Raw genomic sequence first — 15,419 nt, 5'->3', positions numbered from 1 at the left:
AAGGAAGGACTGTAATCCTTCTTTACTTCCTTCCCTCCTTTCTTTCTTCCTTTTTCCCCCATCCTCCTTCCATCTTTTATTTCTTCCTTCCCTCCTTCTTTCCTTCCTTCTCTCTTTCTTTTCCTTCCTTCCTTCCTTTTTTGTTTCCTCCCTCCCTCCCCTCCTTCCTTCTCTCCTTCCCTTTCCTCCTCCTTCCTTCCTTCCCTCCCTCCCTCCCTCCTCCTTCCTTTCCTTCTCTTCTTTCCATCCTCTCTCCTTCCCATTCTTCCTTCCTTCTCTCTTCATTTTCCCTTTCTTCTTCCCTCCCCCTCCCTTCTTCTTCCCTTCCTTGCTTCCTTCCTTCCTTCCCTCTTTCTTCATTTTTCCTTTCTCCCCTCTCCTTCTTCCCTTGCTTCCTTCCTTCCTCCCTTCCCTCACACCTTCCTTCACTCTCTTCATCTTTTTCCTTCCTCCCTTCCTTCTCTCCCTTCTTCTTCCCTTCCTTCCTTCCTTCCTTCTCTCCCTCTTTCTCTCCTTCCCTTTTTTCATTCTTTCCTTCTTCCTTCACTCCCTCCTTCTTTCTTCCCTTCCCTTCTTTTCTCCCCCCCCTCCTTCCCATCCTTCCTTCTCTCTTCATTTTTCCTTCCTCCCTCCCTCCCTTCCCTCCTTCCTTCCCTCGTCATCTTTTCTTTCCTTCCTCCTTTCCTCCCCTCCCTTCTTCTTCCTTTCCTTCTTTGCTTCCTTCCTTCCTTCCTTCCTTCCTTCCTTCCTTCCTTCCTTCCTTCCCTTCCCTTCCCTTCCCTCCTTCCTTCTTTTCTCCTCTCCTTCATTCTTTCCCTCCCCTCCTTCTTTATTTCCTTCTTTCTCTCTTCATTTTTCCTTCCTCCCTTCCCCTTCTTTCCTTCCTTCCTCTCTCTCTTGCCTCCCTCCTTCCTTCACTCTATTCATCTTTCTCCTTCCACCCTTCCTTCCCTCCCTCCCCCTTCCCTACTCCCCTCCCTCCTTCCCCTCCTTCTTTCCTCCCTCCCTCCTCACCTTGTTATTGCCTGGGTGTCTTGTTTAATGTACAAAGAAAGGTTTGGAAAGAAAGAGCAAACATTTTAAAACGTAACCGCAAACTTATTTTGGAAAAGGTAAATACTGGAACAAGACCTTTTGTTTTGAATGAATGAATGAATGAATGAATGAATGAAATTGGGCTTTTTGGCTAACAGCTCAATACATAAATCTAAGGTGGCATTCAACTTATACTACTTACTTCTAAACCAGGCATGGGCCAACTTGGGCCCTCCAGGTGTTTTGGACTCTGACTCCCACAATTCCCAAGAGCCAGTAGGCTGTTAGGAATTGTGGGAGTCGGAGTCCAAAACACCTGGAGGGCCTAAGTTGGCCCATGCCTGAACTCTAAAGTTGCAATCGGCATGGAGGCCACAACCCACCTGCTCTCGCAGTAGACAATCTGGAGGTCCATGTTGACCCGGAAGACGAACATGTGACACTCGATGCGCACCTCGCTAAGGGTGGAAGGAGGCAGCGTGTGTCCCAGCGCCACCAGGCCCATCGTGCGCGGACCAGAGTGCGAATGCGAGAAGGACGGCAGGCGGGGGCGAAGACGCCCCGTGACGTGGATCACCTGAGAAAATGAGGAGGAGGCACCACAGGTAGGGACAGGTATTTAGGAAGAGGGACACCTTCGTTGCATTTGGTTGAACGATAGGAATGGACAGCTCCATGTGCAACCAACAAGAGGGAGAAACGTATGGTACTCCACTCCTCTTACCTTATATCCCGATGTTTTGACATGGAGTCCTCTCTTGGTCAAGGTGGACTTAAGGCGGACGAAGAAGGAGCGCTCCAAGGCATCAGGTTCTGCAAACCTTGGACCGGGGAGATCTAGGACCCGAAAGCAAATGACATATCACAATTTGGAGAAAGAAACCCCATTTTTTTCTCCATATCCCTGCTTTCATCCCTGCAAGGTGGGATGGAAAGGGAGAAAGACGAGGTTGAGCCTTGGCAAGCACTCCTGACCAAGGATTTTTTTGTCCATGTCAGGAGCGACTTGAGAAACTGCAAGTAGCTTTTGGTGTGAGAGAAACATGCCAAGAGGAAGGCGTGTCGAGCCAACCCTGAACGGAACCGCCTTCCACCTTGACCAATCAATGCCCTCACTGAAGAACATGCAGATAAAGAATAGGGCTCCGCTGCTACCTACAAACCCACAGCCAAGATACTAAACTTGGAGGACCATCATCCTCAGGCTACAAGGGATCACCTAAGTAAGTAAGTAAGTATATTGCACCCAGACGTCATGATGATTTCATCAGCGCTGCCTCCGGAAAATCCTGCAAATCTCTTGGGAAGACAGACAGACAAAGGACAGCATGCTGGAAGAAGCAAAGACCACCAGCACTGAAGCGATGGTCCTCCGCCGTCAATTCCACTGGACTGGCCACGTTGTCCGAATGCCCGACCATTGTCTCCCAAAGCAGTTGCTCTACACCGAACTCAAGAACAGAAAACGGAACGTTGGTGGGCAGGAAAAGAGATTGAAAGATGGGCTGAAAGTGAATCTTAAAAATTCTGGCATAGACACTGAGAACTGCGAAGCCCTGGCCTGTGAGAGCTCCAGCTGGAGGCCAGCTGTGGCCAGCAGTGCTGCAGAATTTGAAGAGGCATGAATGGAGGGCGAAAGAGAGAAATGTGCCAAGAGGAAGGCGCATCAAGCCAACCCCGTCCGAGAGCGCCTTCCACCTGGAAACCAATGCCCTCACTGCGGGAGAAGATGCAGAGCAAGAATAGGGCTCCACAGTCACCTATGGACCCTGATCCTGGAAAACTATCCTACTCCGACAACAAGGGATCACCTAAGAAGAAGATCATCATCATCATCATATTTATTGGTACCCTCCTTTATCAAGACCCAAAGTGGATACATACAAGGGTTGAATGAGAAGTAATGCCTCCACATTGGGTTTGGATGGGAATATTTTAATAAATCAAACACAGAAACAATCCTTAGAACGTGCTCTTTAACGACCACTATTCACTTTTCCACATAATCACCAGACAATTGGATACATTTCTGCCAACACTGAACAAGTTTTCTGAAGCCGTCACGGAAGAGGTCGACACTCTGTTTCCGCAACCAGCATCTCACAATCAAAACATGCCCAGCAGATGGCCATCCAGCCTCTGCTTAATTAATAATAATAATAATAATAATAATTATTATTATTATTATTATTATTGTATCAGGAGCAATATCAGAATCCTAGTGTTAGAAGGGACCCCAAAGGCCATCTAGTCCAGCCCCCTCCTGTCTTCCATGCAGGAAAGGCACAATCAAAGCACCTCCGGCAGATGGCTATCCAGCCTCTCCTTAATAATAATAATAATAATAATAATAATAATAATAATAATAATAATAATTTGTTTCAGGAGCAATAGAATCCTAGTGTTAGAAGGGACCCCAAAGGCCATCTAGTCCAGCCCCCTCCTGTCTTCCATGCAGGAAAGGCACAATCAAAGCACCTCCGGCAGATGGCTATCCAGCCTCTCCTTAATAATAATAATAATAATAATAATAATAATAATAATAATAATAATTTGTTTCAGGAGCAATAGAGTCCTAGTGTTAGAAGGGACCCCAAAGGCCATCTAGTCCAGCCCCCTCCTGTCTTCCATGCAGGAAAGGCACAATCAAAGCACCTCCGGCAGATGGCTATCCAGCCCCTGCTTAATAATAATAATAATAATAATAATAATGACGATGATGATGATGATGTTAGGAGCAATAGAATCCTAGTGTTAGAAGGGACCCCAAAGGCCATCTAGTCCAGCCCCCTCCTGTCTTCCATGCAGGAAAGGCACAATCAAAGCAGCTTCGGCAGATGGCTATCCAACCTCTCCTTAATAATAATAATAATAATAATAATAATAATAATAATAATAGTGTCAGAAGCAATAGAATCCCAGTGTTAGAAGGGATCCCAAAGGCTATCTAGTCCAGCCCCCTCCAGTCTTCCATGCAGGAAAGGCACAATCAAAGCACCACCGGCAGATGGCTATCCAGCCTCTGCTTAATAATAATAATAATAATAATAATAATAATAATAACAACAACAATAATTTGTTTCAGGAGCAGTAGAATCCTAGTGTTTTTGTGTCAGGAGCAATAGAGTCCTAGTGTTAGAAGAGACCCCAAAGGCCATCTAGTCCAGCCCCCTCCTGTCTTCCATGCAGGAAAGGCACAATCAAAGCATTTTAAACAGATGGCCATCCAGCCTCATTCTCATCTCATGATCCTTTGACTTGTCCCTTGTTTACAAAAGGGTTAAAGAGCGCTTCCATGCCCAGAAGCAGTCTACATCTCCCTCCCCATTACGTGGATGCTCCAAATCCCCCCAAAAGTAAGGGGTCAGCTCCCTTCGTATGCCGTTTGTAGGTCTCCCAAAGGGATGGCCTATGGATGCTGGAACGGAAGATCCTGACCCTTTCCTGGGGTCCATCCGGCTTCCTCCAAGTATTTCCCTGTGTTCTTAGCCGAGCACGCTCCGGGCACAATGCTTATCTTGCATTCCCTTTCACTGCCGGAGCGTCGGACATAAATCTTTCACAAGTCCCCCAGATAAAAGCCAGGCAGGCCGGGATCTCAAATGAGAGGAAGGAAGGAAAGAAGGAAGGGCCGAGCTGAGATTCCCTTTCATTCCTCGCCTTATATTTGCTCATCTGAACGGGAGGAAGAGGAAGGGATGATGAAGACCCCAAGGAGATGCCAATGACTTAGATGAAGGGCTAGAAGGCAGGATCATCAAGTTTGCAGACGACACCAAATTAGGAGGGAGAGCCAATACACCAGAGGACAGGAGCAGGATTCAAAACGATCTTGACAAACTAGAGAGATGAATGGCCAAAACTAACAAAATGAAGTTCAACAGTGACAAATGCAAGATACTCCACTTAGGCAGAAAAAAACAAAATGCAAAGATACAGAATGGGGGACAATGCCTGGCTCGAGAGCAGTACGTGTGAAAAAGATCTTGGGGTCCTCGTGGACAACAAGTTAAACATGAGCCAGGAATGTGATGTGGCGGCAAAAAAAGCCAATGGGATTTTGGCCTGCATCAAGAGGAGCATAGTGTCTAGATCTAGGGAAGTCATGCTCCCCATGCTCTATTCCGCCTTGGTTAGACCACACCTGGAATATTGTGTCCAATTCTGGGCACCACAATTCAAGAGAGATATTGACTCTAAGCTGGAATGTGTCCAGAGGAGGGCGACTCAAATGATCAAGGATCTGGAGAACAAGCCCTATGAGGAGCGGCTTAAGGAGCTGGGCATGTTTAGCCTGTATAAGAGAAGGCTGAGAGGAGATATGATAGCCATGTATAAATATGTGAGAGGAAGCCACAGGGAGGAGGGAGCAAGCTTGTTTTCTGCAGCCCTGGAGACTAGGACGCGGAACAATGGCTTCAAACTACTAGAAAGGAGATTCCATCTGAACATGAGGAAGAACTTCCTGACTGTGAGAGCCGTTCAGCAGTGGAACTCTCTGCCCCGGAGTGTGGTGGAGGCTCCTTCTTTGGAAGCTTTTAAACAGAGGCTGGATGGCCATCTGTCAGGGGTGATTTGAATGCAATATTCCTGCTTCTTGGCAGAATGGGGTTGGACTGGATGGCCCAGGAGGTCTCTTCCAACTCTTTGATTCTATGATTAAAAGTTTCAGGAAAAGCAGAGACTTGGAAGTTAGGTCCTATGCGACTGTAAAACACACCCCAAAAGTGCAGATGAGACATACTCCTTGAGTAAGGAGGGACTGAGTATAATAAAATAATAATAATAATAATAAAATAATAAAAATATTATGATGATAATATGATGACGATAATTGAACAGTTACACAACTAAGTATAATAAAACAATAATATAGTAATAATCTATATCTATATATCTATAATCTGTATCTATCTATACAATAAAAGAGAATGTTTGCATGCGGCAGGCAGGAGGGAGGGAGGGCAGGTGGGCAGACAGTGTATGTATGTGGCAGCGTTCTGATTGGCTGCCACTGTGGTATAATTTGCATATGCTCTCTGATTGGCCAGCCTCAACATTCCAACATTCTGAGGTGAGAGAGTGAGGGGAGGTAAAGGCCTGAGGCTGTGGCAGCTATCTGATTGGTTGCCACTACGGTACAATTTGCATATGCTCTATGATTGGCCAGCCTCAACATTCCAACATTCTGAGGTGAGAGAGTGAGGGGAGGTAAAGGCCTGAGGCTGTGGCAGCTATCTGATTGGTTGCCACTACGGTACAATTTGCATATGCTCTCTGATTGGCCAGCCTCAACATTCCAACATTCTGAGGTGAGAGAGTGAGGGGAGGTAAAGGCCTGAGGCTGTGGCAGCTATCTGATTGGTTGCCACTACGGTACAATTTGCATATTCTCTCTGATTGGCCAGCTTCAACATTCCAACATTCTGAGGTGATAGAGTGAGGGGAGGTAAAGGTCTGAGGCTGTGGCAGATATCTGATTGGTTGCCACTGCGGTACAATTTGCATATGCTCTCTGATTGGCCAGCTTCAACATTCCAACATTCTGAGGTGGCAACAAGAGGAGAGGAAAGGGTCTGAGGGATGGACCTGGATCACACTTAGCACACATAACCCCCATGACCCCCTTTATGTCCTGGTGAGGTTTGGGGGATGACGGACAAAGGATGTTGGGATTTGTAGTACTTTCAAACCCTTTGGTTCCCACAGACCACTTTAGTCCCCAACAAAAACCGATAAACTCCTCACAGGCACGTCTGGCGGGAACGAGAGAGAGGGCCTTCTCGGTGGTGGCCCCCCGGCTATGGAACGCTCTCCCTGCAGACATCAGACAGGCGCCCTCCCTCATGTCCTTCCGAAAAAGCCTCAAGACATGGCTGTTCGAGAAGGCCTTTAATCAAGTGCTGTAACAATGTGGTAAAGATGACTGGAATGGAACAAGGTATATGAGACTGGTTATGATTCCACTATGAGACGAAGCGGATTTTTAGTGTAGTTTGTAATTGTCGTATAGTTTATATGTTGTTGTAATTAGCCTGTTGTAAATTGTCTTTATATGTATTGTACACCGCCATGAGTCGCCCTTAAGGGCTGAGAATGGCGGTTAATAAATGCATCAAATAAATAAATAAATAAATAAATAAAGACCAAACTTGGCACACAAAACCCCCATGACCCACTCTACATCCTACTGCAGATTGGAGGAGGCTGAACCACGGATGATGGGACTTGAAGTACCTCCACTCACTCTCTGAGACCACTGAGACACTCATCCAATGACTGATCAAGACCAAACTTGGCACACAGTCCCCATGACCCCCTTTACATCCTGGTGAGGTTTGGTGGAGAACGGACAATGGATGATGGGATTTGTAGCACTTTCCAACCCTTCGGTTCCCACAGACCACTGCGGCCCCCAACAAAGACTGATAAAGACCAAACTTGGGACACAGAGCCCCCATGACGCACTCTAAATCCTATTGCAGTTTGATGGAGGGTAGACCACGGATGATAGGACTTGAAGTATCTCCACTCACTTCCCGAGACCACTGAGACTCTCATCCAATGACTGATCAAGACCAAACTTGGCACACAGAGCCCCCATGACCCACTCTACGTCCTGCTACAGTTTCGAGGAGGATGGACCATGGATGATGGGACTTGAAGTGTTTCCACTCAGTTTCTGAGACCACTGTAAGCCTCATCCAAAGACTGATCAAGACCAAACTTGGCACACAGAGCCCCCATGACCCACTCTACATCCAGCTGCAGTTTCGAGGAGGATGGACCATGGATGATGGGACTTGAAGTGTCTCCACTCAGTTTCCGGGTCCGCTGCAAGCCTCATCCAATGACTGATCAAGACCAAACTTGGCACACAGAGCCCCCATGACCCACTCTACATCCAGCTGCAGTTTCGAGGAGGATGGACCATGGATGATGGGACTTGAAGTGTCTCCACTCAGTTTCCGGGTCCACTGCAAGCCTCATCCAATGACTGATCAAGACCAAACTTGGCACACAGAGCCCCCATGACCCACTCTACATCCAGCTGCAGTTTCGAGGAGGATGGACCATGGATGATGGGAGTTGTAGTACCTTTGCTCACTTTCTGAGACAACTGCGACCCTCATCCAATGACTTATCAAGACCAAACTTTGCACACAGAGCTCCCATGACCCATTCTACAATCTGGTGCAGTTTCGAGGAGGACAGACCATGGATGATGTAACTTGCAGTACCTTCACTAACTTCCTGAGACCACTGCAAGTCACATAAATAACTGATAAAGACCAATCTTGGCACACAATGCCTTCCTCAAATAACCTGGGCTCCTGTTGTGCAATGGGTTAAATCCTTGTGCCGGCAGGACTGAAGACTGGCAGGTCAGAGTTTCGAATCTGGGTTGAGCGTGGGTGAGCTCCCTCTGTCAGCTCCAGCTTCCCATGTGGGGACATGAGAGAAGCCTGCCGCAAGGAGGGTAAAACATCAAAACACCCGGGAGTCCCCTGGGCAACTCCTTGCAGACGGCCAATTCTCTCACACCAGAAGCGACTTGCAGTTTCTCAAGTTACTCCTGACACGAAATAATAATAATAATAATATGATAATGATATGACGATAATAATAATAATTATGGAGCAGTTGTACAACTGAGTGTGCTTCAATTGAGACATACCAGATTCGGAGGCCTCAGGCAGCCCAGAAGAAGAGGCGGCGGTGGCTTTGTGGCGGCTTGGGCGGCACGGATCGGATGGCGCCTTCAAACCCAACTGTTCGGCGACTTCCAAATGATCTCCGGGATGGACGTAATCGAAGACGCTGCTCCCCGTCAGTTCTACCTGGGAGACCAAGAGCACAAAGGTGTGTCAAGGGCAGGAGTGATAGAACCAATTGGGAAATGACAATGGGACCCCTTCTTTGACCTGGAGGCACCTCATTGTCATGCGAAGTCCGGCATCCTTGGATCTGAACGCTAAAGGTCAACTCGTCAGGTTAACATAATGGGGAGATCAATAAATAATGACTATGGCGGTACTATGGGACTATGTACTATGGAGCCCACAGTGGCGCAGCGGGTTAAACCGCTGAGCTGCTGAACCCACATACACACACATATACAAACACATGAGCCCCCGGTGGCGCAGTGGGTTAAACTGCTGAGCTGCTGAACCCACATACACACACATATACGCACACATACATACACACATGAGCCCCTGGTGGCGCAGTGGGTTAAACCGCTGAGCTGCTGAACCCACATACACACACATATACGCACACATACATACACACAAGCCCCTGGTGGGGCAGTGGGTTAAACCGCTGAGCTGCTGAACCCACATACACACACATATACGCACACATACATACACACAAGCCCCTGGTGGGGCAGTGGGTTAAACCGCTGAGCTGCTGAACCCACATACACACACATATACGCACACATACATACACACAAGCCCCTGGTGGGGCAGCGGGTTAAACCGCTGAGCTGCTGAACCCACATATACACACATATACACACACATACATACACACAAGCCCCTGGTGGGGCAGTGGGTTAAACCGCTGAGCTGCTGAACCCACATATACACACATATACACACACATACATACACACAAGCCCCTGGTGGGGCAGTGGGTTAAACCGCTGAGCTGCTGAACCCACATACACACACATATACGCACACATACATACACACAAGCCCCTGGTGGGGCAGCGGGTTAAACCGCTGAGCTGCTGAACCCACATACACACACATATACACACATATATACACACACATGAGCCCCTGGTGGCACAGTGGGTTAAACTGCTGAGCTGCTGAGCTGCTGAATTTGCTGACTGAAAGGTTGTAGGTTCGAATCTGAGGAGCAGGGTGAGCTCCCGCTGTTAGCCCCAGCTTCTGCCAACATAGCAGTTTGAAAACACACAAATGTGAGTAGAACAATAGGTACCGCTCCGGTGGGAAGGTAATGGTGCTCCATGCAGTCATGCTGGCCACATGACCTTGGAGCCGGCGTTGTCCATAGACACTTCCAAGGTCATGTGGCTGGCATGACTGCATAGTCCAGTAATAATAATAATAATAATAATAATAATAATAATAATAATAAATAACAGCCTTTTTATTATTTTAATAGCAACTCAATAATAATAAGTCCTTTTATTATTTTAATAGCAGCTGTATAATAGTAGTAATAATAATAATAATATTTATTTTTAATTGTAGCCCAATAATAAGAATGATGATAATAACACTCCTTTTATTATTATTATTATTATTATTATTATTATTATTATTGTTATTTAAAACTTTTATATCCCGATCTTCTGTATCTCCGTGGAGGGACTCAGACCAGCTGTATAATAGTAATAATAATAATAATAAATAGCAGCCCTTGTATTATTTTAATTGTAGCCCTATAATAATAATAATAATAATAATAAATAGCAACCCTGGTATTATTTTAATTGTAGCCCTATAATAATAATAATAATAATAATAATAATAATAATAATAATAAATAGCAGCCCTTGTATTATTTTAATTGTAGCCCTATAATAATAATAATAATAATAATAATAGCAGCTTTTTATTATTTTAATAGCAGCCCATTATTATTATTATTATTATTATTATTATTAGCAGCAGCAATAGCACTCAGCTGTTGTACTATTTAAATAATAAATCCTAATAGATAATAATAATAATAATAATAATAATAATAATAGAGATGAACACCGACGCCCAAAGTCGGACACAACTGGACTTAACGTCAGGGGAAACTTTTACTTTACTAATGTGGTTTTACAGCACTTTCAAGGCTAGGGAAGGCTGAGAGTTGTAGTTTTTTGTGGTTTTCAGAGGGTTTGGTGCCTTTAAAGGAGCCGGTCCTCATGAAAGAGATGCTTAAGCGGCTGAGCGGGGGAAAGAAAGGGGCCTGAGGCTGTTAGGAATGGTGGGAGTTGTGTTTCCACCACAAACAGTCTTTAGATGGCTTGAGAAGTACAACAAAGTCTTTTATTAATGAACAATCAAACAGAAACTTTTCTTGTCTTCAGTAAGGTTAAGCAAATGATTCCAAGCTTTTAGGCAACTGGTGAATTCCTAATCTTGCCCACGAAGGACAGGCAACTGTCTTCAATAACTACTTCTTTAAAGGAAAATCCCCTTTTTAACTTCTCCCAGGCTGACTGTAATCTAACCCTTACTGATGTGGGCTCCGCTACCGGGTCGAACTGCGCTCGAACGCCGAGTGGACCTACCAGCAAGGCAGTAGATGTTCTCCAGCTGGAGTTCTTTGGTCTTTAGGGCTGTTTTCCTGGAAATTCTTTGGAGACTCTTAAGACCTTTCTCCCCCGGAAAGTCTTAAGGGTTGAAGTTTTTGTACAGGGGAAGCTTGCACACATCCTATACATATGCTTACCTTGCTGAGACTAACTAAAAATGGCTCCCTTCCCTTCCCAATTGCCCTGAGCAAGGGGCGGAACCAAAACTTAATGATGGACAGGTGACTTGCCCTATGACTGCAACCAAAGAAGCCACCTATCTGCAGAGTCCCTGAAACCTAGGACTGCAAGCAAACATTTAATACAAAGCAAATAAAGTTGGAGCTCCTGGTACAGCTGTACCAGAACAACTACATCGGCTATTGCTGCAAGTAATGACAGCGTGAATAAATTGCCAATATTTGCTTGAGATAGTGCTTGCAGTTCTGGAGGGACTCTTGATTTTTTGCATCTCATAGACTTAGCAGCATGGGGATTGGGTTAACCAGTTAAAATTCATGAGTAAACCAGGTTTTTTTTTTAAAAAAAAAAACTGAAACATTTCGGGGGGGGTTGAACCCCTAAACCCCCCCCCTCGCTACGAGCCTGGGAGTTGGGGTCCAAAACACCTGGAAGGAGGGCCAAAGTTGGCCAAGGCCTGCATTAAAGGACACAGAATAGTCTGGGAAGGAAGAGGTTGCCTTGCTGGCAAATGGGATGGAGAGTCACCTTCCTCCGCAGACAGACAGACACGCATTCCCTTCGCCTTTTTTGCACCGGTCCCCTCCCTCTCTTCCTCCGATGAGGACGATGCCCCGCGGCAAGGTCTCTTCCATCACGATTTAATGCCGTATCAAAGGCTGCCTTCTCCTTGCCTCAGGTTTGCTCCGGGTCTGGAATCGTCGTTTTTTTTTTTTCTCCTTCTTCTCTTTTTTTTTTGCACCAGAGAAAAGGTTGAAAGTGCCCCGGTTTGTCAATGGGGGCCCCAGGGAGCAGAAACCCTGCTTGAAAAGGAGGAGAGTGTCCGTCCCCCCAATCCTTCCTCCCCATGCTTTTCAATGTTATTTATTTATTTATTTATCGTGTCATCAGCAACCATACCATTGTGTTACAATTCTAACAGAACAAAACAAACACACAGATTAAAAAGAAAAAGAAAAAATAACACACAGATTTTGCAAACATGGTAGTTGGTTAAATGTCCTTTGGCCAGTATCTGGCCCCTTGGAGTGCCTCTGGTGTTGCCGCAAGAAGGTCCTCCCTTGTGCATGTGGCAGGGCTCAGGGTGCATTGCAGCAGGTGGTCTGTGGTTTGCTCTTCTCCACACTCGCATGTCATGGATTCCACCCTGTAGCCCCATCTCTTGAGGTTGGCTCTGCATCTCGTGGTGCCAGAGCGTAGTCTTTTCAGCACCTTCCAAGTCGCCCAGTCTTCTGTGTGCCCAGGGGGGAGACTCTCATCTGGTATCACCCATGGATTGAGGTGCTGGGTTTGGGCCTGCCACTTTTGGACTCTCGCTTGCTGGGGTGTTCCAGCGAGTGTCTCTGTAGATCTTAGAAAACTATGTCTTGATTTAAGTCGTTGACGTGCTGGCTGATACCCAAACAAGGGATGAGCTGGAGATGTCTCTGCCTTGGTCCTTTCACTATTGGCTGCTACTTACCGGCGGATGTCAGGTGGTGCAATACCAGCTAAGCAGTGCAATTTCTCCAGTGGTGTAGGGCGCAGACACCCCGTGATAATGCAGTATGTTTCATTAAGAGCCACATCCACTGTTTTAGCGTGGTGAGATGTGTTCCACTCTGGGCATGCATACTCAGCAGCAGAGTAGCATAGCGCAAGGGCAGATGTCTTCACTGTGTCTGGTTGTGATCCCCAGGTTGTGCCAGTCAGCTTTCGTATGATATTGCTTCTAGCACCCACTTTTTCCTTGATGTTCAGGCAGTGCTTCTTGTAGGTCAGAGCACGGTCCAGGGTGACTCCCAGGGATTTGGACGTGCTACAATGCTCCAGTGGAATTTCTTCCCAGGCAATAATCCTCAGAGCTCGGGATGCTTGTCTGTTCTTAAGGTGGAAAGCACATGTCTGTGTTTTAGATGGATTAGGGATCAGCTGGTTTTCCCTGCAATAGGCAGTAAGAGCACCTAGAGCTTCGGAGAGCTTCTTTTCAACCATCTCAAAGCTCCTTGCTTGAGCGGTAATGGTAATAATAATGTAACATACACCTTTAAAATAATATTTTATTATTGCTTTTTAAAAATTCCTAAAAATCAATAGATGAACAAATCTTTACGAAACTTTGCAGGATGGATGCCCTGCTTGTGTTGTCTCATTGTGCAGAAATGCAAGGGGATACCTCTTGTGGTTTCTTTTTAATTTTTTGTAAAAACATTAAGAAATTCCTAAAAATCACAAGATGATGACGATGGCGATAATAATAATAGTAATAATAATAATAGTTTAACAGTTGCACAACTGAGTATGATAAAATAATAATAATATAGTAATAATTGATATAAATAAAAATGTAATGACCTCACGACCCCTGAGGATGCTTGCCATAGATGCAGGCGAAACGTCAGGAGAAAATGCCTCTAGAACATAGCCATATAGCCCGGAAAAACCTACAACAACCCAAAAATGTAATGTTCGTTTGTGGGATTAACAGAACTCAAAAACCACTGGGCGAATTGACACCAAATTTGGACGCAATACACCTAACAACCCAATGTATGTCCTTCACTCAAAAAATATATGTGATTTTGTCATTTGGGAGTTGTAGTTGTCGGGATTTATAGTTCACCTACAATCAAAGAGCATTCTGAACCCCACCAAGGATGGAATTGAACCAAACTTGGCACACAGTTCTCCCGTGACCAACAGAAAATACTGGAAGGGTTTGGTGGGCAGTGTCCTTTGGTTTTGGAGTTGTAGTTCACTTGCATCCAGAGAGCACTGTGGACTCAAACAATGATAGATCTGGACCAAACTTGGCACACAGAATTCCCATGGCCAACAGAAAACACTAGAAGGGTTTGGTGGACATAGACCTTGAGTTTGGGAGTTGGACCAAACTCTACATGAATACTCAATATGCCCAGATGTTAACACTGGTGGAGTTTGGGGAAAATAGAATTTTGAAATTTGGGAGTTGTAGTTGCTGGGATTTATAGTTCACCTACAATCAAAGAGCATTCTGAACCCCACCAACGATGGAATTGAACCAAACTTGGCACACAGTTCTCCCGTGACCAACAGAAAATACTGGAAGGGTTTGGTGGGTAGTGTCCTTTGGTTTTGGAGTTGTAGTTCACTTGCATCCAGAGAGCACTGTGGACTCAAACAATGACGGATCTGGACCAAACTCTACACGAATACTCAATATGCCCAGATGTTAACACTGGTGGAGTTTGGGGAAAATAGAATTTTGAAATTTGGGATTTGTAGTTGCTGGGATTTATAGTTCACCTACAATCACAGAACATTCTGTGATTGTAGAATTGGGTTAAACCTCCCACACAGAACCCCCATGTGGGCCACAGCAACGCGTGGCAGGGGACGACTAGTCATATAATAAAATAGGAACCCCCAGAGGTGCATTGAGTTAAAGCCTTGTGCCGGCAGGACTGAAAACCGGCAGGTCAGAGGTTTGAATCCGGGGAGAGCGTGGATGAGCTCCCTCTGTCAGCTCCAGCTCCCCATGCAGGGACATGAGAGAAGCCACCCACAAGGATGGCAAAACATCAAAACACCTGGGCATCCCCTGGGCAACTCCTTGCAGGCAGCCAATTCTCTCACACCAGAAGTGATTTTCAGTTTCTCAAGTCACTCCTGACTAGAAATAATAATAATAATAATAATAATAATAATAATAATAATAAATCCTCAGCTGCTGCAAGAAAATCGCACAGACGGACTACAAACAGAGGCACAACTCTGTGACCCAAATGATTCACTGGAAATTATGTCACAAGGACCACCTGCCAGTAGTCAAGAACTGGTAAAGGAATCATCAACCTGCAAAGGGAGTGGAAAATGCACACGCATGTTTTCAAACTACTAGGTTGGCAGAAGCTGGGGCTAACAGCAGGAGCTCACCCCGCTCTCT

The 15,419-nt window shown here is 45.7% G+C and overlaps 1 protein-coding gene across 1 annotated transcript in view; it reads right to left on the bottom strand.

The window, feature by feature from the left end:
- Window positions 1–15,419, bottom strand: part of LOC132781617 (neuronal PAS domain-containing protein 3) — a 100,243-nt gene that overhangs the window by 15,700 nt on the left and 69,124 nt on the right. The window contains exons 6-8 of the mRNA XM_067461047.1: window positions 8,714–8,876; window positions 1,760–1,872; window positions 1,419–1,612 (exon numbers count right to left, since the gene is read on the bottom strand). Of these exons, the coding sequence (XP_067317148.1) occupies window positions 1,419–1,612; window positions 1,760–1,872; window positions 8,714–8,876 (470 nt within the window). The remainder of the gene's footprint in view (window positions 1–1,418; window positions 1,613–1,759; window positions 1,873–8,713; window positions 8,877–15,419) is intronic.

Source organism: Anolis sagrei, chromosome X (assembly GCF_037176765.1).
Source record: "Anolis sagrei isolate rAnoSag1 chromosome X, rAnoSag1.mat, whole genome shotgun sequence".
NCBI lineage: Eukaryota > Metazoa > Chordata > Lepidosauria > Squamata > Dactyloidae > Anolis > Anolis sagrei.
Note: the sequence above shows the minus strand (reverse complement) of the source record. Positions and strands in the feature narration are given on the sequence as shown.